Raw genomic sequence first — 26,199 nt, 5'->3', positions numbered from 1 at the left:
CTGGTCAGTGTGGCTCATTGATTAGAACATCAGCCCTTGGACCAAAAGGTCACAGGTTCGATTCCCTGTCAAGGGCACGTACCTGGATTGCAGGTTTGATCCTTGGCCCTGGTCAGGGCATGTGCAAGAGGCAACCAATCGATGTGTCTCTCTCACATCAATGTCTCTGTCTCTCTCCCTCCCTCCTTCTCTTCCACTCTCTAAGAATCAATGGAAAAAATGCCCCAGGGTGAGAATTTAAAAAAATTGCCTGGCCGGTGTAGCTCACTGGTTGAGTGTCGACCCCTGCACCAAGAGGTCGCCGGTTCGATTCCCGGTCAGGGCACATGCCCAGGTTGTGGGCCTGATCCCCAGTGCGGAGCATGCAGGAGGCGGCCAATCGATGTTCTCTCTCATCGATGTTTCACTCTCTCTCTCTCTCTCTCTCCTTTCCTCTCTAAAATCAATAAAGAAAAAATGTTTTAAAATAAAAAGTACATTATTAAAATAAAATCACTTGTTGATTTTCCTCAGGTGCTCTAGTTGCTCCTATTCAGTTTCCTTCTCATTTTTCTTCCTCTTCTCTCCATCCATCGAGCGCTGTGATTCCTCACCCTCAGCACTCTCTTCTCTGCTCAGTACTTTTCCTCTCGCCTTCTCCTTAATGACTAGATCTAATCCTATACTTTCAAGTAATATTTATAGCTTAAGCTCAAATTTATCATCTCTGAGGTTTCTTATGTGAGTTCCACACCAGCAGATCCTATGACTCTTGAACACATCACAAACAACTCAAACCCAATGTGCCTAAAACTGAACTGTTGAACTTAACTTCAAAACAGCCTCTTACAACATCCGCTTGTGAGCTCAGCTGCTCACACTGGATACTTGGGAGACATTCTTTTTTTTTTTTAATGCTCACCCAAGGACATTTTTTCATTTTTTGTTCAGATCAAGTGGGAGGGAGAGAGAGAGAGAGAGAAACATCGACGTGAAAGGGACACATAGAGTAGCTGCCTCCTACACAACCCAACCAGCGCTGGGGACAAACTGCAACCGAGGTATGTGCCCTTAGCAGGAACTGAACCCGGGTATCTCTGGACCGCAGGCTGACACTCTAACCGCTGAGCCAAACCGGCCAGGGCGGGAATCATTGTTGATGCATCCTTTCTCACTGTCCATGTCACCAAGCTCAGACACGTTTATCCCCTCAGTGCATCAGTAGGTCTCAAGTTAAATGCCAGCCTTGCCCAGGTAAATGAGCCCACTCTGCACTCCCGTAGCACCCGAGGCAGTGCTTTGTCATTTAAGCACACTCACTCTTTACTCAATCTGTCTCGCGCACTAGATGTGAGTGAGCAATATCTTGTTCATGAACATACACCTAACACTCAGCATATACAGGACACTAAAATAAGAGCTGAATGGTTAGAAGGAAGACCTCTGCTCCTCTACCACAGGGTCCTGGAAAAGTTGAGGACTGCTTCCTAAAGAGTCAGTGGCTAGCCCTGGCCGGTTTGGCTCAGTGGTTAGAGCCTGCGGTCCCAAGAGACCCGGGTTCGGTTCCCGCTAAGGGCACGTACCTCGGTTGCAGTTTGTCCCCGGCCCTGGTTGGTAGTGCGGTGGCGGCCACTCGATGTTTCCCTCCCTTTCTCTCTCTTCCTCTCTCTCCTCCCTCCCGCTCTGTCTGTACAAAAAATGGAAAAATGGCCCTGGCCAGTTTGGCTCAGCGGTTAGAGCGTCGGCCTGTGGTACAGAGAGACCCGGGTTCGGTTCCCGCTAAGGGCATGTACCTCGGTTGCAGTTTGTCCCCGGCCCTGGTTGGTCGTGCGGGTGGCAGCCACTCGATGTGTCCCTTCTCATCGATGTTTCTCTCTCTCTCTCTTCCTCTCTCTCCCTCCTGCTCTATCTGAACAAAAAATGGAAAAATGTCCTCGGGTGAGGATAAAAAAAAAAAAATGGAAAAATGTCCTCGGATGAGGATAAAAAATAAAAAAAAAGAGTCAGTGGCTAATCCAGAAGTATTTACAATATATCATCTGGCTCTAAATTCTAATATGGAAGACATATGGAAAAGGCTCTGAAAAGCATCAAGCACTATACAAAAATATGTTGTCACCTGAACTTTTGTTATTGCTCAAGCCTTAAGAATAATCCTTTCACTTAAAAAAAAAAAAAAAAACTTTTACAAGAAATTAAAGTTCTACTTTAAAACAAAATAAATTTAATTAAAATTACAGTGCCTCCTTCAAATTTTACACATTGTTGAATTTTCATTTGTATACAGCACAGTAAATTAGGAAAGTAGAAGATACTTGTTACCTGGAAAAATAAGATCAGTTTTATTCACTAGGTATTACAAGTAGTTTGGACATCATTCTACGTAACTGATTATATAATGACCGTCTGTTATTTTAAACATAAGGCTTTAAATATGATAAAATTAAGATTGTGCACATCAGATACAGTGCTGTATGAAGAGAACCCCTGGGTCTCTCTCGGCCCTAGCATCTAGCCGTTCAAGTTATTTGGCCTCTGGACTGTGCTTCACCCTCCGTAACACGGGAGTGAAGCCTGCCTTACACAGTTGTGACTGATGAAAGGCTCAACACTAAAGCAGGGCCTTGACAAGTAACAGAAATCCTACCCACTTCTCTTCTTTTTTAACTCTTTTATTACTGTTTACATTCAATATTACTTAGTATTAGCTTCAGGTGTACAGCACAGCGGTCAATCATACACTTAACAGTGCTTACCCCTAAAACTTCCAATATCCTCCTGGCACCATATAGACCGTATTCCCTGCTGTACTTTACATCCCTGTAACTATTTTGTAACCACCAATTTGTACTTCTTAAGCCCTTCAACTTTCACCCAGTCCCTTAACCCAGCCCCCTCTGACACCCATTAGTCTGTCCTCTGTATCTGTAAGTCTGTTGCAATTTTGGTTGTTCATTTATTTTGTTCTTTAGATTCCACAGATAAGTAAAATCACGTATCTGTCTTTCTCCGACTTATTCCACATACCATAATACACTCTAGGTCCATCCATGCTATGGTAAATAACATTTCTTTTTTATTTTTCTTATAGCCAAGTCTTATGCACGTCTCTTAAAACAAGCTGATTTTAGGTATACTTAAGTATATTTTATACAAACAAATACATTCAATATCTAAATCAGGGCAAGTAACTTGCTGATAGCATACTTTCAAAATTCTTTTTTTTCCTTTATTGATTTTTTAAAGAGAGGGAGGGAGAGGAAGGGAGAGATAGGGAGGGAGGGAGAGAGGGAGAGAGAGAGAGAGAGAGAGAGAGAGAGAGAGAGAGAGAACATCAATGAAAGAGAACATCGATTGGCTGCCTCCTGTGTGCCCCCTACTGGGGATCGGGCCCACAACTTGGGCATGTACCCTGACCCGGAATCGAAACAGCGACCTCTTGGTGCAGGGGTCAACGCTCAGCCACTGAGCCACAGCAGCTGGGCTGTACTTTCAGAATTCTTTAACAGTCCTCATCAATCAGCTTCACTGTCCATGCGCAGATGGCGATCTCATCTCCAGTCACCGGTTCCTGGCCTACTTGGGGCTTTCAGGAACGGAACGGTAATTCCCTTCCTAAACAGCACCCTCAGTTCCAAATCAAAGCTCTTAACTTTCTGACAGTAACATCCCTCTTACACAAATATTCAGTACAGCTTTAAGCAAATGGAAAAAAATTTACTGGCTACAAAACCAGTCATGCAAATTAAGAGCCTATGCAGTAGTTATCTCAATATTTGGCAGGATGTGTAGACTGCATCCCAGCTGGCTGGCAAGTAAAGTGTGCCAAGTAGAAATGTCAGTCTTTGCACACTTTATTCTAGACTCCAGACTAAAAACCTAGAGCAGAGAGCACAGATGGAAAGTGGAAGGAGCCTCGAAGCAAAGCTTTCTTTCACCCTCAGTGCACACAGCCCTGATTCCAGTGAAGAATGTTCTGAGACCTCTTAAAAGAGCAAGCCTGCGGGTCCTGCTAACAGTCATCTTCAAGTCATCTTTAGTGACCTGTTTGAGAACTCACTGGCTTTGAGAGGAACTGCAACTAAAGTATTCACAAATGAATAGGAAATGCTAAATCTGCTTGGAAGCCACGCCGAGCGGAAAGAAGGAGCTGGGAAGAGCAGCAGGGAAACGGGTGAGACAAGCTCTCCATGTGCTGAGGACCATTAACGCTGGCAAAGGTTTTCAGCTGAGTTTTGTTTTTTAAAATCAAGAGTTAGGACATTTTACCAACTCGATTATTCTTTGTGGTTCTAATTCCATTTGTAATCTTGCCTCTTGTTTCCTTACCCGTCAAGCATCTATTTGAAAAATGGCAACCATTGTATGTTTTATCATGACCTCCTTCTGAGCTTCCTCTTCAAATACGCAACAATTTTCTTTTAAATCCTCATCCAAGAATATTTTTCTTTTTATCTTCAGATAGAGTAGGAGGGAGCGAGGGAGAGAGAAACACGGATGTGAGAGGGACACATCAACTGGCTGCCTCCCACACGACCCGACCAGGGCTGGGGACAAACCGCAACTGAGGTACGTGCCCTTGGCTGGAATTGAACCCGCAACTCATTGGTTCACGGGCTGATTCTCTACTGCTGAGCTAAACCGACCAGGGCTAAACAACAATTTTTAAAACTACTATCCAATATAAAATATTTGAAACAAAGAATTTTAATAGTATCTAGAAATTAACCACAAACTCCCCTACAGAGAAAGATCACTCTAAGACTTAGGAAATTATATAGTAATTTTAACCTTGGATAAGCCCTGCACACGGATGTGATGTACAACTGTCCCCCAACCCTTATATGCAGTTTCATTTTCCATTTGAAATTATTAAATGAAAAAGTACATAAACAAACAATTCATAATTTTTATATTATGCGCCATTCTGAGTAACATGAGAAATCTCTTGCCATCCCATTCCAACCTGCCAGGACATGAATCATCCCTTTGCCCAGCATATCCACACTGTATATGCCACCCACCCATTACTGACTTAATAGTCTTTTCAGTTATCAGATGACTGTCACAGTATCACAATGCTTGTTTCAAGTAAACCTTACTTTACTAAATAATGACCCCAAAAATTACATTAATGCAACTTTTATTACAGTATAACTGTTCTATTTTATTATGTTATTGTTAATCTCTTACTGTGACTAACTTATAAATCAAATTTTACCATAGGTGTGTACATATAGGGAAAAAAATAGTATAAGGGTTCGGTATTATCTATGGTTTAAGGCATCCACTATAGGTCTGAGAATGTTTCCCTTGCAGGTAAGAGGGGGCTACTCTAATTACACAGTGAAAAATGGTCTGCCTGAACAGGAACATTTTACTGGAAGGATACTATGGAATTTAACCTGTACACTCTGAATAAGCTTGATCATAAAATTTCTCAAAGGTTCTTGAATAAAACGCCTAAACATTGACCTGCAAAGGATTTCAGATATTCCTGAAACCTAAGTAAGTATACAAGCACTTTTATCTGGATTCCGAAATTTGATCATTTTCAAAAGGATCTCTAATTCAAAAAACATTAGAAACCACTTGAGATTTGCAGATCCTTCTATCAGAAGCGTAGGTTTGGCCCTGGCTGATGTGGCCCAGCAGTCAGAGCGTTGCCTGCAGACAGAAGGGTCATCCCTGGTCCTGGTAGGGGACATGTGCAGGAGGCAATCAATCGATGTCTCTGTCTCTGTCTCTGTCTCTCTGTCCCCCCCCCCCCAGCCGTCTCTGTCTCTCTCCCTCCCCCTCTATCTGAAGATAAATGGAAAAATATCCTGAGGTAAGGATTAAAAAAAAAGCCCTCCCTCCAAGTCCCTCTCTCATCCGATGGGCCTCCCAGGACTGCTGTGCTCTGGGAGACCGAAGGAGAAAGAGAGAGAGAGGTTCACGGTGCTACACCCTTCCACTCGGTGCCTCATGAAGGAGGGAAGAAGATGAACAAGATGTTCTCGAACATTCATCTTATCTGTACTCTAGTACACACTTTCTCCTCGCAGACCCTTATGATGGAGTGTGGATGGCCAGTCAGGCCACAGCATCAGCACCAGGCTACAATTTAGCTTATCAGCCTGGGAAACTAATCTCACTTCCACAGAAAACTGTTCCAGTTCCCACCAAACAACTTCAAAGGCAGTCTGGACATATACAGAAGATGGGACACCAGCAAAGCTACACGTGCAGGTGCTGCCTTTGACTCTTCAACTTCCAATTCCTGTTCTCCCTCTACATCGGGGGTGGGGACCGTCCGGCGGAGAGATCGATGCCAGCTGACGTCACACCCCTCACTGAAGAGCAGCAGTTCCAGCTGTCACCTTAGGGGTGAGGCTCATGAAATGTTGGACCAAATAGAGCAGGCTAATTTGTAAGTTGGTAATTCTGTATGGCCCATGAATGATGTCATTGATATCCAAATGGCCCTGGGCACAGAAAAGGCCCTGCTCTCCATAAACATCGGGGACTTGACAGCCTCGGCCTGCAATGTCGCCCTGTTCTCCATCACAGCACGGGGAGAGGCTGTGTCTGCTTCGGGGACCAGTCACCACTCCCCGGCCTCTCGCTCCTTCCTCCAGTCCGTCTGCCCCACTGTGGATCCGCCATCAGAGGACAGCAAGCCAGGACAGCAAGATCACGGACAACTCAGTGGAAGAGCCTTCCCAGAGCCTTAGCACAGTGGAGGGCACACAGCAGCTGCTCAGCACACTGAAATCAGTAAGTTCATCTCCTTCCGAGTCTGCCACTAGCTGACCCTGGACCTCTTTGAGCCTGATCTATAAAATGAGAGGAGCTGAGTTAAAAGTTCATTTTGGCTCCATTATAATACATTTTTAGGAACTGATCTGGGAAACCGTTTTGTTTTTTTTTTAATCTTCACCCGAGGACATTTTTCCATTTTTTGTTCAGACAGTGGGAGGGAGAGAGAGAGAGAGGAGAGAGAGAGAAACATCAACGTGAAAGGGACACATCGAGTGGCTGCCACCCGCACGACCAACCAGGGCCGGGGACAAACTGCAACCGAGGTACGTGCCCTTAGCGGAAACCAAACCCGGGTCTCTCTGGACCGCAGGCCGACGCTCTAACCGCTGAGCCAAACTGGCCAGGGCTGGGAAACCGTTTTTATGCTCTTTTTTATGAAAAGTGAACCTTACCATAAATTATAAACAGTGCTTCAGGAACAATGTGGGCAAAGCAGAAGGACAGCCAAATCAGAACTACACGGGAGGGTCAAGGGAATGACAGTAACAGCTGGCTCATCCTCATCCAACAGTGAGGGAAAGAGTAAAAAAGGGTCAGCATCTTACTAAAACTATGCAAGGCAAAGACTTTTATCATACTGTTTGAAGCCCCCCGATATTAAAAGCATCTAAAAGAACAAATTCCTCTCAAGAACTGAATACGAAGTTTTGTCGTTAACATCTTTCCACAATATGAGATCTATATAACCTTTCATACTACTAAACTTTGCCAGAAAGTCAAGAACTAAGGCTTGTTTTCAACTACAGTGCCATCCTTGTCTTACTGCTGATAAGGCACAGGCTGTCTCCCCTGCCACCTCCAATATTAGCTCTTCAGCCTGTTTTCTTTTTTAATCTTCACCCAAGGACATGCTTAGAGGGAGGGAGGGAGTGAGGGAGGGAGGGAAGAGTGGGGAAGGGGGGGGCAGAGAGACAGAGACTTTGATCAGTTGCCTTCTATATGTGCCCTGACTGGGGATCAAACCTGACCAGGAACTGAACGGGGCACCAGTGCACAGGACTACACTCAACCAACTGAGCCACTCTGGCTGGACAGCTTTCAGTCTCTTAGTTAACTGCACTTTTGTCATTATAAGTCTCAAATCCTTTACAGGAGTAGTAATAAAACATATTGTTTCAGGAATAAAAACTAGCTGCCAGATTTACAAATTAACACGGTAAAAATACATCTGATCTGGGGGATTAAAATCTATTAATACAAGTTGCAGCCTGCGCCAGTCTGCAAACTAATCTCAATTCACAACAAACTCAGTTCTTCAATGTCTGCATTGTTTCCTTCATCTTTCTGAAGCAGCTTTGGGGGAAGCCTGACACTCCTAACCTAATCCTCCTCATAAATGCTCATCTCATTTCCATTATCAATAACCATCCAAATCCTCCCCAGTAAATAAAAATGAGGTACTGTTATCCCAATACAACAAAAAGAGAGGTTTCTTATTGGAATTGGAGTTGTGAAAGACTGTTTCCAACATGAGCAATAGTCTGGAAACATTATCCAAGTTGTTCAAGTTAAATTTCAACCCCCAGTTGGTTTCTTTAATTCTTAAATCTCCTCTACAAAATTATTTGTAGTCCCCATTAATCATAAATGCAGAAAGAAAACCCCAAAAGTATAATATTTTAGAATTTAAATCCTTTAGCTAAATAGCTTATACAAGGCTCTTTTAGCTCACGATAAAGAAAATCAAAACTTACCTAAAGTCATTAATTTAGCACAACTACTTCGGCTTACATCGTCTTCTAGGAGTCGGTCTGTGCCCTTCCCTTTCTCCAGCAAGGCCCCCTCTAGAGGTAAGCATCTCCCCGACACAAGGCTGCCTTCACCCGCCGCAGGCCTGACCTCGCTGTTGGTTTCGAGTGCAGAAGGGACGTCTTCCAGCTGAGCAGCTTCACCAGTTTCTGAGTAAGAGGAAACCTTACCCTGGGCTAAATTCTTTGAAAAAACTGGTAGAGATTCTTCATCGCTATCAAATCCAAAAGGATCGCCAGTATTTTCTTCTTCCATTTTAGGTTTCTTCGGAGTTTCTTGGATATCTGGTTTGAAATTGGGCCTCTTCTGCCCTAATTTAGCCATAAATGTGGTCTCTCCCCATTTTGTGCTCAGGGTGGTCCGTTTGTTGGAAAAGACTTCATCAAATTTTGAACTGCCATTTCCACCTTTCCTACTGTATGTTTTCCCAAATCTGGATGTCATTTTGACACCTGTTTCATATTCTCTGCAGGGGGAAAAAAAGGAAAATATATAATCAGCAAATATTTAAGTGTTAACATGGAACATAAAAAGAAGAACCCAAGGAGTCTCCCTATGTGGCTTTTCAACATTCAAGATTACAAATCTACAAAAATTACTAAATAAATACGGGGAGGGGGGTGTAAAGACAGAGGCTCATTTTTCAAAGACTCCTGTATGTTGGTTTTCTTTTACAACCACGTTCATATGTTGCTTACAAAGTAAGACTAACCAACTTATAATACAGCATATACAAAACCAACTTCTAGTGAAACATCCATTTCTTTTTGTTTCAAATGAATCTATTTACTATTCTTAAGAACATCACTTTTACCTTACAAAAGTAATCTTAAGGGTAATTGTTCCTAATATAAAATCTTAAGCACAAAATATTCATATTTTTTTCAGGATCTCAGAAATATCAAATAACTGACTAAATTTAGTTCTTTGAAATTTCAGAACACTTATTAATATGAGGAAGGAAATTGGGAAAATTGTGCGATTTTCTCACATATTAAAACATGCAGCTTTTAACCCAACCTTACATTCTAATTCTTGGTCTAATGTAATTTAAAGTACGACCTGAAACATGTCCTTTAGCCCTGGTCAGTGTGGCTGTGTTTAGAGCGCCAGCCCATGCACTAAAGGGTCGTAGGTCCCATTTCTGGTCAAGGGCACATACCTGGGTTGCAGGTTCAACCTCTGCCCTACTTGGGGCGCATTTGGGAGGGGAGGCGATCAATCGATGTCTCCCTCTTGCATCAATGTTTCTCTCTGCCTCTCCCGCCCCACTCTCCCTAAAAATCAATGGGAAAAATATCCTCGGGTGAGTATGAACAAACACACTCTATATATTCTTTAGTTGGTCATCTCCCTAAGCACAAACAACCATGCTTATTCTCTTTCTTGTCCCTATAGGGCTATGCTCATTGCTGAGTTACATTTTCTGGAGCTGGTGAACTCCAGTATGTTAGTGGTCCATGGATTATTATTATTATTTTTTAATCCTCGAGGACATTTTTTCATTTTCTATTCAGATAGAGCAGGAGGGAAGGAGAGGAAGAGAGAGAGAGAGAGAAACATCGACGTGAAAGGGACACATCGAGTGGTTGCCATCTGCACAACCCAACCAGGGCCGGAGACAAACCGAGGTACGCACCCTTAGCGGGAACCGAACCCGGGTCTCTCTGGACAGCAGGCCGACGCTCTAACCGCTGAGCCAAACCGGCCAGGGCAGGGTCCATGGATTATTAAACGAAGCAACAGAAACACAACTTTATTTTCTTCTTTGCTTCATAAAAAATAAATTGATTCACCTATCTACATTTTAATAAGAAATCTAGGACAAAAATTTTCAGGACAGTGAATCAAGAGTCAGACACTTTTAAAAACAAGTTGCAGTGCTTTTTAAACACTACCAACTTTTATCCATTCCTTACGCTTTGACCTTCTAAAGTTTAAATATCAATATATAAATATAACTAGAAAAAAATGAACAATTGCCTAGGGGCTTGAAAAAAGATCTTCACCCTTACAAATGGAATGATATCTGACTTACATTTTTTAAATATATCTTCAAATATTTTCCCTGTATTAACTTAATCACTATAGACTTAGTTTTACTGATATTCAGTAGAGAATTCCCCCCCCTCGTATGTTTGGTTAGAAGCCAATTCTAGTTTAACAAAATCATAATTTAGTCATCACACACATCTGCATTATCTTAAGACACATTAAGAGTCCATAAACAGTTTGTTTAAAAACCTTTTAACATATCACAAAACTTTCTGCTAGGGGAGATCTATTTTCCCTTCTACTATAGATTTACCCTAAAGAATCTTATTGTCTTTCTTAAGTACATTTGGCAGCTACAAGAATTACAAAATAAAGTGATTTCTTTTCATTTCTCGAAGAATGTAAAGCCCTGATCTACAGACCTACATTTACACACACAGCTCAACAAAGCTGGAATGTTTTGGATACACTTACACGGTAATGACCTAGAAATGTTGACTTAAGGCCAAACCAAAAATCTCGACTTGAACTCTTTTAGGCCCACACCAGAGAAACTCATTGTGACAATGGTCCTACAATCAGTTGCAAGTTGGAAGTCCGCAGGTAAACATTTGCTATTAAGGGGTTAATTATTTTAAAGGCAAGAAAGATCATGCTTCCATTTTCATAAAGATTTTGTCTTTTGCCCTGGCCGGTTTGGCTCAGTGGTTAGAGCGTCGGCCCACGGACCAGTTCGGTTCCACTAAGGGCAGGTACCTCGGCTGCCGTCTGTCCCTGGCCCTGGTTGGGGTCCAGTGGGTGGCAACCACTCAATGCGTGGCTCTCTCACATCGATGTTTCTCTCTCTTCCTCCCTCTCTCCCTCCCGCTCTATCTCAAGATAAATGCAAAAATGTCCTCGAGAGAGGAATAAAATAAAAAAAAAATTACAAAGGTATACCGAAGTATTGATACAAAGATGTATCTTTTACAAAGACACACGAAGTACGGAGGACATCGTGTCAAGGATATTCTCACTTTGAGGGGTGTGGGACGCCAGGCTCGAGGAGGAGAACATTTCAGCGGCGCTGACAACCTCGCGTCTGAGGAAGGTGCACCTGGGACTCGTTATGTAACACACCCTACTTCTGACTCCCTTCGCCGCTTCCCACCACGTCCTTTTTTCCAAGCCGCGAGGCAGGTCACTTGTGATGACACCACCGAAGCCGAAGCCTACGTTCAGAAACCGGGGTGCGGGCATCCCGGACACAGTATCTGGGGTATGTTTCAAGTGCACAGCTCTCTTGCTCGGCTTCCACGTCCAGAGGAAAGGAGGACTCAAAACTCGGCGTCTCCGGTGGCCGGGCCTTTCCCCTCCTGGCCGAGGCCAGGTCCGGTTTTCGGGGAAGCGCGCGGAGACGGAAAGTCCTCCCCCTGCCCCGTCCGAGCCCCGTCTCTCGGCTCCCCAAGGGCTTCGGGCAGCCCTGCAGGCACGGGAGCCGGACAGGGCCCCGCGAACCGCCCAGAAAGCCTCACCTGCCGGCGGCCGGCGCGCCAGGGCGGCGGGCGAGGCGCCCCGCTCGGGCCGGGAGCTCCCGCAACTTTTCGGCTCCCCGCCCCCACCGCCCAGGAAAGGGACGTCGCTTCCGTCGCCCCGGAAGCCTCTGCCACCGAGTCCCCGGGCGGCGCAGGGCCTCGGCGGCGGCCGGGGCGGCGGGGGCAGCGGCCGCGGGCTCGGGGCCGGAGCCGGCGCCCTCGGCCGCGCCTGGGGCGGGGGCACCCGCCGCCGCCCGGGAAGAACTCGGAGAGGGACGGACGGGAGAGGAGAGCCCCCCGCTCCGCCTGCCCAACTTCCTCCGGGGCCGGCGGGCGAGACCGCGCCGCCCGGCCCGGCGGAGCCAGCCGCCCCTGCTCGGGCTCGCCCCGGCCCCGGCCCCGGCCCCGGCCCCGGCCCCGGCCCCGGCCCCGGCGGCGCCCGGACCTCACTCACCCTCGGCGCCTGGCGGTGCTCTGGCCTCGCGCCGCCTCCGCCTCTCCCGCCCCCAACGGCCCTCGGGCGGGCGCCGCAGTCCCGCGCGGAAGGGCAGGCCCGCGGGTGCGCGGAGGGTGGCCCGGGGCTCCGCCGCCGTCAGCACCCGCGACTCCGCTCGCGGTAAATAGGAAACCGGGAGGGGGGAGGAGCGGCGGCACCGCAACTTCCCCCGGGCCTCGGGCGCCGCCAGCCGGGCCTGGGCCTGCGCCGCGCCGGCTCCGGAGCCCGCTACGTGCCCCCGCTGGGCCGCCGCCGCCTCCCGCGCCGCCGCTTCCGCCGGGGAATGGTCAGCGCTGGAGTTTGAACAGGGCCCTGAACCATCTCAACGCCATTTGCGCTCCCGGCCCCCACCTCCTTCCTCCAACAGCCGCTCGCTCCGTCACTCCGCTTCCCACAGGCCCCGCGCGGCCGCCGACCCCGCAGCCAATCGCGCGGCCGCTTACTCAACCGCCGCGCAGGCGCCGCGCCCCGCATGCTCCGGTGCCCGCCATTGGCCCGCGCGCGGCGCCCGACGGGAGTTGTAGTCCCGGGCCGCGAGGTCGCGGGGGTTAGAGCCCCGCGCGGGCGCGGGCGGCGGGCAGAGCGGCTCCCGCGGGCACGGCCCGCCCGGCTCGGGAGCCGGTTCCGGCTGCCGGCCCCGCGGGGACGCACACGTGTCGCGCGGCCGGGCCAGGGGCGCAGTGCAGGCAGCTGTGTCAATCGTTTCCCCTCCAGGGACCCGCCGGCGTCTGGGGACGCGGGTGTGCAGCTGCGCCGGGCCTGCTGGGGCCGCGGCCCGGGGACGGGCGCTGCGGAGCTCGCGTCTAGCTGGCCCGGCGCGGTCACCGCGCGGGGACGGGCCCGGCCGCGGGCCCCCAGGGCGCGGCTTCCCTGCGCCCCCTGCACCCGCGCGGCCCTCCCTTACCTCCCAGCTCTCCTGCGTGCGCCCCGCGCGCCCTGCGCCCTGGGAGTGTCGGATAAGGGTTCTCCCGAGCCTGCCGGGTGTGATAACGGCGATGTGGTTTGGTTTTGCTTTTTAAAAAGGCGTCCTGAAGTTCTGACCACGACAGCACCCAGGGCAGGTGCCGAGGCCGTGCCGTGCCCCCGGCACGGCCGGGGCGGAGGAGCGCACGCCCGCGGGACGCTTTCCACTGGAGGCTGCGGACGGGCGCACCCCAGCTCGGCGTCCAGTCTCGACTTCTCCGTCTGTAACTTTCCATCACGAAAAGTTCACGGAAATGAACCCGTGACTGCCTGGGAGGGAATGAAAGGGGAAAGTCTTTATTTTCCGTGCGCAACCTTTCGTGCCGCTCAAGGTTTTCTTTCTTCCCCGTGACAAGGTATTACCTATACGTGCTTTGAGGAAAGCAGGCAGTTTGGGGGATTGTTTTTCAAGGCTGTAGTGGGAAAACCGCGCTCTGAAGAGGAGCTCAGTGGGTTCCTCCTCGTGCGTGATTCATGGGGCTCCGGCGGCCCCGTGTTTGGGGGGCGGTTAATGGAGATCCACCTGGGAAATTAGAAAAGCGCTCGTTGCTTTCCGTGAAAAGCCCTCCCTTTATTCCACAAATAGATTAATTTGCTTTGAAGTCACCCGGAAGACGTCAAGCTCCTCCAATGTATTCGGAAAACTCCGAATAGAGAAAAAACAGTCCAGAGCTCCTGCAGCCCTTCCCACGAGGAATGTGAGGTGGATCTTCGCGTGGTTGAAATGTTGTACTTTCATGCCTCTGCTTGCAAAATTAATATTCTGACATTTACAGTTTCCCAAATGCTACATTGGGACTTTCTTTAACTTAGAAATAAATCAACTCTTAGCCCACTTGAATGTACGTTACAGCAAGTCACTGTATTTCACTGCGATTGGTGGGCACATAACTTATTTGGGTCAGTTTTGTCTTTTTAAAAAGCCAGCATTGGATCTTGTTTTATCAGTTTATTTGAAGATTGCCCCCTGAGGTGCAAGCTGCCCTTACTATAATTATTTAAATGACATGGTGGTGGGTGCTAATTAAGGGGTAATTATCAGAGGCAAAGGCTTAGATCAAAAGCCAAAAGTGGCGGAGGCAGTTTCAAGATCTTCCCGTACAAGAGCGCTGTGAACACCCCCCACACCACCACCACCACCCCTGAATTCACTGTGCCCCGCAGTCACTATGCCCCGGCCTGGCTGCGGCTGAGAACTTAGCCGGGTCAGTGGACAATATGTGGAACCCTTTTGAGGGCTTTTTGTGTGTAAGTAGTGTTGAGTAATGGGCTTGGTAGTGTTAAATTCTTGTTGCTCAGAGCACGATCCCGCAGCAGCATGGGCCTGACCTGGGAGCTTGTTAGGACAGCATTCCTGTCCCCACCCAAACTCCACCGAATCAGAATCTGCACCCTAACAGGACTCTCCCAGGTGACTGGCCCACACATTAAAGGTTGACAAGCAGTAGTTTGAAGTATGCTCATAGCACCCTGGCCAGTGTGGCTCAGTGATTAGAGCCTCGGCCCTCGAATGGGGTTCAACTCCCCTTCAAGGACACATACCCAGCCCCCTGACGGCACATGAGGGAGGCAACCGATTCATGCATCTGATCTGTGTGTCTCTCACATTGATGTTAATCTCTCTGCCTCTTGCCCAGCTAGTGTGGCTCAGTGGTTGAGCATTGACCCATGCACCAGGAGGTTTCCCGTTCAATTCCTGGTCAGGGCACATGTCCAGGCTGTGGGCCAGATCCCTAGTGGGAGGTATGCAGGAGGCTGCCAATCGATGTTCTCTCTAATCAATGTTTCTATCTCTCTCAAATCAATAAAGAAAAAAAATTTTTTTAATCTCTCGCTCGCTCTCTCCCTAAATCTGCTCTGCTCTGCCCATATTGGGCAGGTGTGACTTTTCAATGACTCTCCCCCTGACCAGGCTGTTTTAAATCATAACATCCCCATTCCCAAATGCTCACTATTTCTACTTTATTTTTCTCCAGAGCATTTACATTCTCATGTACCATATCACACATTTGCTTCTCTTGCATATGTGTCTAGAGGGCAGGAATCTGCCTGTCTTGTGTTCTGCTCTGTCACTAGCACCTCGAAGAGTGTGTGGCACATGGTAGGGGCTCGACAAATGTTTGTTGAAGAAATGCCCCCATTTACTTCCTACATCTTGTAAAATTAGATCTCGGAAGGAAAGTGACTTGAAACTAACAATAGTGGCAGTAACTTGTGGCTCCCTAAATTGTGACCAGTTTTCCCACTGGACAGGGTAGTGCTTTCCAGAGCCACCTTTTGTTCTTTCTTTGGATGGGTTTTCATTCGGAGAATTGAGAAAACGAATGCCACTATAATTCCAATTACCTTGTTTTGCAGGATAATTGGAATATGTTCTCTGGAGACAGTGCTGTCCTTTGGGAAATAAACGGCTGTCTATGTAGTTGGAAGACGAAGCTAGGGAAATTCCCTGGGGACAAGCTGCCTGACAAGGATCGGTACCCAGCAATCTCTAGCTCCAGCTACCTGACTCTCAACAGCTCTCTTCTGCCCAGGGTTTCCACCCCTCCCCCTCCAAACAAGAGCCTTCCTGGAGTTTCCCATCACCGAGAGGAAGATCCAAAACCCTTAGCATGGCCTCCAAGGTCCTACATGCTCTGGCCCCTGACTGCTCCCATCTCTTCCCACAGTGCCAAGCCTGCCCCTGTCTACCTCTCGGACCTGCCAAACCAGCTCCCATCAGGGCCGTGGTGCCTGCCTTCCCTCCACTGGTCCTGGAGATGCGCACCTGACTCACGGCCTCACCTCTCAGGTCTTCGCTCTGCTCAGTGGCGCCTGCCCGGTCCCTGCTGTTTGTTCAGCTCTGTGCCGGCCATCCCAGTGCTCCCTGTGTCCCGTACCTGCTGCTTCCTCCAGGTAGTCGCCATGCTTGCTGTTCTTGGTTCCCTTCCACTGAAGCATGAGCCCTGGGAGGACGGGGACTGCTGGCTTCTGTTCAATGCTACGTGCCCTGCAGGTCTGGAACAGTGCCTCACAGAAAGTGTGCCGTGCACATTGTTGACCAATAGCCTCATAAATTGCGTCCAGCTCTCCTATGTCTTTACAAATGTTTTTTGTGCACTTGACCTATTAGTAATTGCAAGTGGTATATTAAAACCTCCCACTATAAGAGTAATTTTGTCACTGGGTCCGTGTTGCTCAGTGGTTGAGCATGACCCATGCTCCATGAGGTCACCGGTTCAGTTCCTGGTCAGGGCACATGCCCAGGTTGTGGGCCCGATCCCCAGTGGGGGGCATGCAGGAGGCGGCCAGCCGATGTTCTCTCTCATCCATGTTCCTTCTCTCTCCCTCTCCCTTCCTCTCTCTCTAAAAATCAATAAAAGAAAAATTTTTTTTTCAAAGAGTAATCTTGTCAATTTTTTCCCTGTAGTTCTATTTTTGTTTTTATATATTGAGGGTAATACATTGGGCCTATATAAGTGGTATAAAATTGTTACAACTTCCTGGTGAAATTGAAAGCTTTTTAAGTAACATGGGAGATTAACTGCAAACATTGCCTGGCTGTTCCATCCCTCCCTGTATGTACATCTTTGCAGTGCGACTGGGCAGCTCCTCCGAGAAGCTGGGCAGCTCCTCCGAGAAGCTGGGCTGCCCTTATAACTTGTGTTGGCCAAAAGAATGTGGCAGAAGTTATACAGCTCTGGGCCTGCGCCTTGAGAACCCTCGACTGCTTCCACATTCTCCCTTGGATCCCTGTCTCCACCATGAAAACAGGCCGGAGCGAGCCTGCTGGAGGATAGGAGCCACGTGGAAAACAGCTGAGGTCATGCAACAGCAGTCGGCAGCCAGAGCCCCCGAACGAGCAAGCCCAGCCAGGATCAGCTCCCCCACCCACCTGACCTGCAGCCACCCACAGACGCATGTGAGTTCACCTGGGACCAAAGACCTGCCCGCTGACTTACAGGCTCAAGCGATGATAACTAGTCATTACGTTAAGCCTCTGAATTTTGAAATGGTTTGTTCTACAGCGTTATTGTGGCAATAGATAATTGATGGTTAATGCCTCCCATTTGGATTTCAGCCTCGGAAAGGCTGTCCCGACCGCCCGGGCAATCTAAAGTAGCTTCCCAGCCTCTGTATAATCCAGGCGCTTTCTTTTCTCAGTAACAGTTGCCACTCTCTGAAGTGATTTCACTTCTTTGTTACCTGTCTCCCACCCGGGACTGTCAGCTGTGAGGGCAGAGATGGTGGCGTGCTGGTCCCTGCTCTGTCCCCAGCACAGCACTGTGTTGCCAGCCGCAGTGCCCGCCGAGCCCAGGAAATAGACGGCTAGTCCAACGCGAGATGTGCTGCGAATGTAGGATGCAGAATGCAGAATGTAGAATGTAGGATTGCCAAGGCTTAGTACAAAAAGGACTATATATAAAGTATCTCCGTTTTTATACTGATTAAATGTTGAAACATTTAAAATATATTAAGTAGAATATGTTATTAAAATTTCATTTCTTTTTCTTTTTTTTTTAATTTATTTATTTTTTATCCTCACCCGAGGATATTTTTCCATTTTTTGTACAGATAGAGTGGGAGGGAGAGAGAGGAAGAGAGAGAGAGAAACATCGATGCGAAAGGAACACATCGAGTGGCTGCCACCCGCACGACCAACCAGGGCCGGGGACAAACTGCAACCGAAGTACGTGCCCTTAGCGGGAACCGAACCCGGGTCTCTCCGGACCGCAGGCCGACGCTCCAACCGCTGAGCCAAACTGGCCAGGGCAAAATTTCATTTCTTTTTACCTTTTTTGAGTGATTTTTTTTATCCTCACCCAAGGATATTTTTCCATTTATCTTCGGATAGAGTAGAAGGGAGGGAGAGAGAGACATTGACGTAAGAGGGACACATCGACTGGCTGCTTTCTGCATGACCCCAACCAGGGCCAGGGATGAACCACAACCAAGTTACATACCCTTTGCCAGAATCGAACCCATGACTCATTGGTCTACGGGCCAGCACTCTACCGCTGAGCCAAACTGGCCAGGGCCTCTTTTTACCTTTTTAATGCAGCTGCTAGAAAAAGTAAATTTGTGACTTACATTACATTTCTATGGAAGAGTACTGATACAGAAATTCAGTAAATATTTATTGAAGGAAAATATAAAATAGACTTACTAAAATAAGTGAGCCGTCAAGCCAGGGGCTCACGGGGAGGGAGGAGGAGTCGTGAGTGGGAGAGGTGCCGAGAATTTGGGGCTGGGGAAATGATTCTGTATGATATAGTGATGGCAGGTTCATGATATTGTATACTTTTCAAAACCCCAAGAACTGTACAACAGAGAGCAAACCCTCCTGTAAACTACGGACTTGAGTTAACAATATACCCATACAATATCCCAATATACCCATATACCCATTGACGCAGATATGCCACACTAATGCTAGACACTCATAATAAAGTGTGGGCGTGGGGAGGGAGGCTCCTGGGAGCTCTCTTTACTATACATGCTCAATTTTTCCGTGAACTTAAAACCGTTTTTAAAAAGTCTATTTAAAAAAATCCACTCTTGTACAGCCACCAGAATGGTGTTTCCAAACAAAAATTTAATGAACCACTTCTCCCTTTTAAAAAGCGTCGGTGGCTCCCCACTGCTTCCCAGAAATAAGTGCATATCCGTTGGCATTGCAGCTGTTTGCCACCCTACCTCACCCCTGGTTCCCACCACTTCGCCCCAGCTATGGCAAGACTCCTCACTCAAGGGTCTCAAGCCTCTGTCGCTGGACTCGTGCAGTCCCCTCGCCTGGATGGTCCTTCTCCCCCCCTTGTCACGCGTCTCCACGGGACCTTATCATACACTCTCCTGGATGCCAGTCATCCTTCCTTCCTTATTGCCGTAGGTTCTAAACTAAGATACAGAAAACCAGGCACGTGGCATTTTGTGCCACTTTCTAATGGTTTGGGAGATGGAAAATATGAGTTTACATATCAGTCTTGAACATGTTAGAAAAGAATTCTGATAACCATGGCGGGCTAGGGGTTAATATCCTTAAGAGGGAAGCAGCGGACCAGAACAAGGTATTAAATGTCAGCGAAGAGCTGCTCGGCCCTCCTTGCAGGGGGCACGGGGATACCTTGCTGGGAGCCGGCTCTGCTCAGCAGCCAGGGGGTATTGGCTGCCTGCCGCCCCACCGGATGGGAGAGAGGCCTCTGGGCTGTCACCTGCTCAGAAAGTCAATCTGCCTCTGCTGCTCACCCAAACCAGGGTGCCAGGGTGATTCGGTTTCAGGTGTTTCACCCCCAGGGCTGATGACAGTGTGTTGGTGACATCACCTTCACTCGCTCTATTTTAACAGTGGAACCTCAGGAGAGCAGTGACACAGGAGGGCAGTGACCCAGGTGGGCAGTGACCGAGGTGGGCAGTGACCCAGGTGGGCAGTGACCGAGGAGGGCAGTGACCCACGTGGGCAGTGACCAAGGAGGGCAGTGACCCACGTGGGCAGTGACCAAGGAGGGCAGTGACCCAGGTGGGCAGTGACCCAGGTGGGCAGTGACCGAGGAGGGCAGTGACCGAGGAGGGCAGTGACCCACGTGGGCAGTGACCCAGGTAGGCAGTGACCCAGGTAGGCAGTGACCCAGGTGGGCAGTGACCCAGGTGGGCAGTGACCGAGGTAGGCAGTGACCAAGGAAGGCAGTGACCCAGGTAGGCAGTGACCAAGGAAGGCAGTGACCCAGGTAGGCAGTGACCGAGGAGGGCAGTGACCCACGTGGGCAGTGACCAAGGAGGGCAGTGACCCACGTGGGCAGTGACCAAGGAGGGCAGTGACCCAGGTGGGCAGTGACCCACGTGGGCAGTGACCGAGGAGGGCAGTGACCCACGTGGGCAGTGACCAAGGAGGGCCGTGACCCAGGTGGGCAGTGACCGAGGAGGGCAGTGACTGAGGAGGGCAGTGACCCACGTGGGCAGTGACCGAGGAGGGCAGTGACCCAGGTAGGCAGTGACCCAGGTGGGCAGTGACCCACGTGGGCAGTGACCCAGGTGGGCAGTGACCGAGGAGGGCAGTGACCCACGTGGGCAGTGACCCACATGGGCAGTGACCAAGGAGGGCCGTGACCCAGGTGGGCAGTGACCGAGGTAGGCAGTGACCAAGGAAGGCAGTGACCCAGGTAGGCAGTGACCAAGGTGGGCAGTGACCCACGTGGGCAGTGACCGAGGAGGGCAGTGACCCAGGTGGGCAGTGACCCACGTGGGCAGTGACCGAGGAGGGCAGTGACCCACGTGGGCAGTGACCAAGGAGGGCCGTGACCCAGGTGGGCAGTGACCGAGGAGGGCAGTGACCGAGGAGGGCAGTGACCCACGTGGGCAGTGACCAAGGAGGGCCGTGACCCAGGTAGGCAGTGACCGAGGAGGGCAGTGACCGAGGAGGGCAGTGACCCACGTGGGCAGTGACCAAGGAGGGCTGTGACCCAGGTGGGCAGTGACCGAGGTAGGCAGTGACCAAGGAAGGCAGTGACCCACGTGGGCAGTGACCGAGGAGGGCAGTGACCCACGTGGGCAGTGACCAAGGAGGGCCGTGACCCAGGTGGGCAGTGACCGAGGTAGGCAGTGACCAAGGAAGGCAGTGACCCAGGTAGGCAGTGACCAAGGTGGGCAGTGACCCACGTGGGCAGTGACCGAGGAGGGCAGTGACCCACGTGGGCAGTGACCAAGGAGGGCCGTGACCCAGGTGGGCAGTGACCGAGGTAGGCAGTGACCAAGGAAGGCAGTGACCCAGGTAGGCAGTGACCAAGGTGGGCAGTGACCCACGTGGGCAGTGACCAAGGAGGACAGTGACCCAGGTGGGCAGTGACAGGAGGGCAGTGACACAGGTGAGCAGTGACACAGGTGGGCAGTGACAGAGATGAGCAGTGACACAGGGGGCAGTGACACAGGTGAGCAGTGACCCAGGTGGGCAGTGACAGAGATGAGCAGTGACACAGGGGGCAGTGACACAGGTGAGCAGTGACCCAGGTGGGCAGGCTTCAGGTGCTGAGTTCAGTGCTGATTTCCTGCCTCCTTCTCTCAGGGCGGTGGTGCTGTCCTACCACCTCACTGATGGGACGTGTAAGGAGTCTGGGCAAAGATAAATGACTTGCTCACGATCACCCAGTACTTAGGAGGTGTCAGTCTTCCCAAGGGTTTGGGTGTGAAGCATGTGCTCTCCTTGGCCCTAAATAACATGCCGGGTAGAGGAACCCCATCCTTCTGCCGTCCTTTCCGGCAGGGGGGCCAGAGCCGTCCGGAGACATGAGGATCCGGTGGAGACCTCAGAGTGTTCAAGGAAACAAGCCTCTGAGAGAGGAGTCAGGAATCCGGTGCCCGTGGGGAGCCAGGCGGACACGGGAGACAATGCATCTTCGCGCACCACGTAGAGGAGCAGACCGATGTGTGCACAGCTAGCTTATTCACCAAGTCCAGGCCACTGCCTCGTCTTACTTCACCAGGCGACGTATGGTCTCTTCCCGGTGCCCATTGGGTCCTCTGACAGCACCCATTTTCTATCACTGGGGTGGAGGGGCTCCTCTGCTGTAAGCTGGTCGCCCCCCCCCCCCTCGCCGGCATCCACAAGGAGAGAAAGGAGGAACTGGATTTCTAAGAAGCGCTTATGAATAAGCTGGGTGACCACCTCCAGCCTTGGGGTGGGTAGGAGGGCTCGCAGTGAGCCCCCAGCCAGGCCCACAGTTTGGGTGGTTTGGGCAGCTCTGAAGAATCCCTGAGCCGAGGGGCTTCTCCAGGGAGAGGGGGAAAGAATCCCGGCCTTTGTGTGACTTGCTTCATTATGTATGAGTGTCGGTGGCTCCCATGGTTGAAAAATGATCATTCTTCTGTTGGGCTTTCCTAGCTTGAGAGAGCCTTTGGAAGACCAGACAGCCTGGCTTGGAGGATGTAGTGAGTTAAAGAACTTTGGCGTTGGGTAATTGTGGGGGGCTGCCAGCCCCTCCCCAGCACACACAAGTCCGGGGCCCTGGGAGTCAGCCCTGCACAACTGGGACCCCATAAGCAATGAGGGCGCACACCCCAATCTGTTCTCACCCCATGAGAATGGTTGGAGAGCAGGCGATGTGATCCTTTCCAGATAGAAGCAAGTCCCTAACAAACGTCTTACCACGGATGAATTCACGTGCAGGGTTTGAGCAGTGCCTGGCTTGGTGTCAGCGCCCCCAGCTATTCGTGGGTACTGTTGTTACCCAGCGGCCACTTCGCAGTGGAGCTGCGGACCGGGTGCCGCCCAGCAGTACCGCTTGGCCTGGGCTCGGCTCCGCCCCCGCGGCCCGGACTGGCCCTCGCCGGTGACCTGGTTGCCTCTGGGCCAGGCGGCGCGAAAGGCCGGCTAGGGCGCTCAGCCGGTGGGGTGCAAATCAGGGTCTGTTGATTGGGAAAACGTCTCCAACTCCTGAAATCGGTGCACAAAGGAGTCTTTGGAAAGAGAGTGGCCGGGGCTGTGCAATAATTTACCCACGTTTGTCTACGTGGCACCTGCCTCTCTCTCTTTTGGACCAACAAATGTGTACCCGGTTCCCCCCAGCCAAGTGCGGGTTCGGTCTGCGGACTAGTCCTCGAGGCTTCAGCTTTCAGAGAGCGAGACCGGGGCCACCAGGGACGCTTCAAACATGACACTCATTTCAAACGAATGCGCTCCAGGGCGGGAAGACGGGGCGGAGCGGGCTGGGGGAGCCCAAGGCCCCTCTTTCGCCCCGGGCCGGACCCTGCATTTATTTACAAGACAGAAGGCGCCACTTGGGGCTGCCTTTGTTGTGCTGATGACCTTGCAGCCACGTTCTGGGCAGATCGACGTGCCAAGGCTGCGGGCTGAAAGGCTTGGGCGGCCGGAAAGTGGGCGCCTGGCCTTGAGTGAAGGCGAACCCTGGGGCTCCCGCCGGCCAGGTGCTCAAGAGCTGCCGGTGACCAACTGGCGGCTGCAAAACTGGCCTGTCCACCCCGACCCGGGCTTTGACCTACGTGTCTGAGGCTTTTGCGTCCAAAAGCGCTTAGCAACATGCTCTGCGCCTTTCCTGAGAAGGTGGACACCCCGCGTCTGGGTGCCGCCCGCCCACTGCGTCCCATCGAGGGGCGGCCTGTGCAGCCGGAGGAAGTAGGTGTGGGCGCGAACCCGCCCAGCGGGCAGGCTCTGGTCCCCCGAGGCCGCTTAATGGCGCGTCACGGGCTGCAGTGCCCGCCCAGCCCTGGCGCGGGGCTCCCGGGCTCCCCGCTCCCGGCTCCCCCTCCCGGCGCACAGTCCCCGCGGGTCTCGGCTGCGCTCTCCTGCCTCCCGCGCTCAGGGCTACGTGGCTTCCTCCGTCCTAATGCAGCTGATCCACACGACACGCAAAGCCTGCGGCCGGCGGCCTGTCCTCTGCCCCCGAATCCCTCGGCCACCCTGCCAGCGCTCTACGAAGTCACAGTCCTGGTTGTAACGAGCTACGTGCGCCCTGGCTCCCCGGGCCGTGGGGGCCTCGCCTGGAGAACGAATGTTTTCCTACAGGGTCTCCCGGGGTCTCCGCGCTCCCCTCCGGTGCACGCTCTTCTCTAGAACCACGGAGATGCTTCCAAGGGTGTTCTTGGGACTGTGCAAAGGGAAGGTGTCCGTTTTGATCAAATGAGGACAACTACAGCGGTCCTCACCCCTCCACCCCGCAAGGGTTTCAGGTGGCACCAGTGAGTTAAGGGCCCCCGCTACTTGGGAGACCTTGATAAGCCTAAGGCCCATCCCAGGCGAGTTTATCTGGCTGGGCCCAGAAGCCCCGGTTGTCTGGCAGTTACAGGGACCCCTTAGCAGTCTCGCCCTTTGGGAAAGGATACTTACCCTCCTTAAACTCTAGCTCCAGGCCCTGAAATGTGCCCAGGCCTGCAAGGACTGGGTGCCAGAGCCTTCCCGGCCTCCACTTCCCCCTTGTCCTGCCCAGCTCGCCGGCCTTGTTCCCCAGCAGGTCCCCGAGCTGTCCAGCTTCAGTGTTGTTTGCGGTTGTGACCAGAGGAATTAGTGGGCCAGATTTCCCACTTGCTAGTGGGAGTGGGGTGTCTCTTGTGGTATCTTCAGACAAAGAATTCTCGAAGACTCCCATGATTTTTACTGGCATGGATTACAATCCCGGGCTGGAAAGTCCCGGCTCCCTTAACCCAGTCACAGAAGACATGCAGCTGTGGAAAGAGCGCATGAACCACGTGGCCAAGCCAGGCATCAGCCTTCGTTTTGCAAGTGGCTTCTGATCAGCTCCGATCAGCTCTGAGAGTCAGTCTCAAGTCCTCAAGGCCTTCTGGTGGCAGCCAGAATCCAGGCATGTCTCTCGTAGACACGGCATTCCAGTCAAAGTCTCAGTCGAGGGGACCACACAGTTTGGAAGTGGTCTTGTTGGATTTATGCAAAGAAATGTATTGCCATGACTCACTCATTAAGAATTGCCAGCCCTGGCCGGTTTGGCTCAGCGGTTAGAGCGTCGGCCTGAGGGCCTGAGAGACCCGGGTTCGGTTCCCGCTAAGGGCATGTACCTCGGTTGCAGTTTGTCCCCGGCCCTGGTCGGTTGTGCGGGTGGCAGCCACTCGATGTGTTCCTTTCACATTGATATTTCTCTCTTTCTCTCTCTCTGTTCTTCTCTCTCCCTCCCACTCTACCTGAACAAAAAATGGAAAAATGTCCTCGGGTGAGGAAAAAAAAAAAAGAATTGCCAAATCCTGGAGGGATCAGGTAGGGAGAAAAAGCTAAAAGTGAGCAATTAGCATTCCCTAGATTGGCAAACACTTTTCATAACTTTTAGAAACAGGCTTTCTTATCGGCAAACATTAAAACTCGCTGATTTAGCAAACCACAGGTGAATTGAATCAAACTGGCTAAGCTCAGCTAAGATCTATTTTAACGCATTGATTTAGTAGTCACAGATGAACTGAATTAAATAGATTGGCTTAGATATGTTAGGCTGACTAGATCTACTTTTCAGAATCTGTGTTCCAATAGGTGACTTAGATAAGCATACTGAAGACCAGGTTTACAAAGACCAGCATTACACACCAAGAGGTTGCCGGTTCAGTTCCCGGTCAGGGCACATGCCAAAGTTGTGTGCCTGATCCGCAGTGGGGGGCATGCAGGACCCCTTAGTAACTGATCAGTGGCCAATCAATGTTCTTTCTCTAAAAAAAGAAAACGACAACAAAAAAACAAAGACCAGCCTTACAAAGGCAGACAATTCCTATAGACCAGGGGTGGGGAACAACCAGCCCTGACCAAATATAGCAGGCTAATTTTTAAACTGATAATTTTTTAAAAAATTCCTCACCTGAGGATATTTTTCTGCTTATTATCAGATAGAGTGAGAGGGAGGGAGAGAGAGAGACAGAGAGAAACATCGATGTGATAGAGCCACATCGACTGGTTGCCTCCCACATGACCCGACCAGGGCTGGGGACGAACCACAGCTGAGGTACATGCCCTTGACTGGAATCAAACCTGCAACTCATTGGGTCGTGGGCCAACGCTCTAACCACTGAGAAACCGGCCAGGGCAAGTTGATAATTTCTTATGGCCCACAAATGATGTGACAAACATCCAAATGGCCCTTGGCAGTAAAATGGTTCCCCACCTCCGAGTTTAGACAAAACCAGAATAAAATTTTATGCCAGAGTGCGCACTCTTGAATGGAAATTGTATTGTTGATTTTGAGGAGAAAAAACAAAAAATTGAGGCAGGCACAATGCCTA

At 50.6% G+C, this 26,199-nt stretch overlaps 1 protein-coding gene across 6 annotated transcripts in view; it reads right to left on the bottom strand.

The window, feature by feature from the left end:
- Positions 1 to 12,912, bottom strand: part of WAPL (WAPL cohesin release factor) — a 96,835-nt gene extending 83,923 nt beyond the window's left edge. For 4 of the 6 annotated variants that reach the window (XM_036266027.1, XM_036266026.1, XM_036266025.1 and 1 more), the window contains exons 1-2: positions 9,695 to 9,811; positions 8,478 to 8,998 (exon numbers count right to left, since the gene is read on the bottom strand). In XM_036266027.1, coding sequence (XP_036121920.1) covers positions 8,478 to 8,976 — 499 coding nt within the window. In that variant the 5' untranslated portion in view covers positions 8,977 to 8,998; positions 9,695 to 9,811. Of the gene's footprint in view, positions 1 to 8,477; positions 8,999 to 9,694; positions 9,812 to 10,171; positions 10,196 to 12,888 lie in introns of those variants that run through there. The other 2 variants (XM_036266022.1, XM_036266024.1) reach the window with 2 other exon arrangements.
- Between the last annotated feature and the right edge of the window lie 13,287 nt (positions 12,913 to 26,199).

This window comes from Molossus molossus, unplaced genomic scaffold (assembly GCF_014108415.1).
Source record: "Molossus molossus isolate mMolMol1 unplaced genomic scaffold, mMolMol1.p scaffold_m16_p_17, whole genome shotgun sequence".
NCBI lineage: Eukaryota > Metazoa > Chordata > Mammalia > Chiroptera > Molossidae > Molossus > Molossus molossus.
This window is presented reverse-complemented; position numbering and strand designations above follow the sequence as displayed.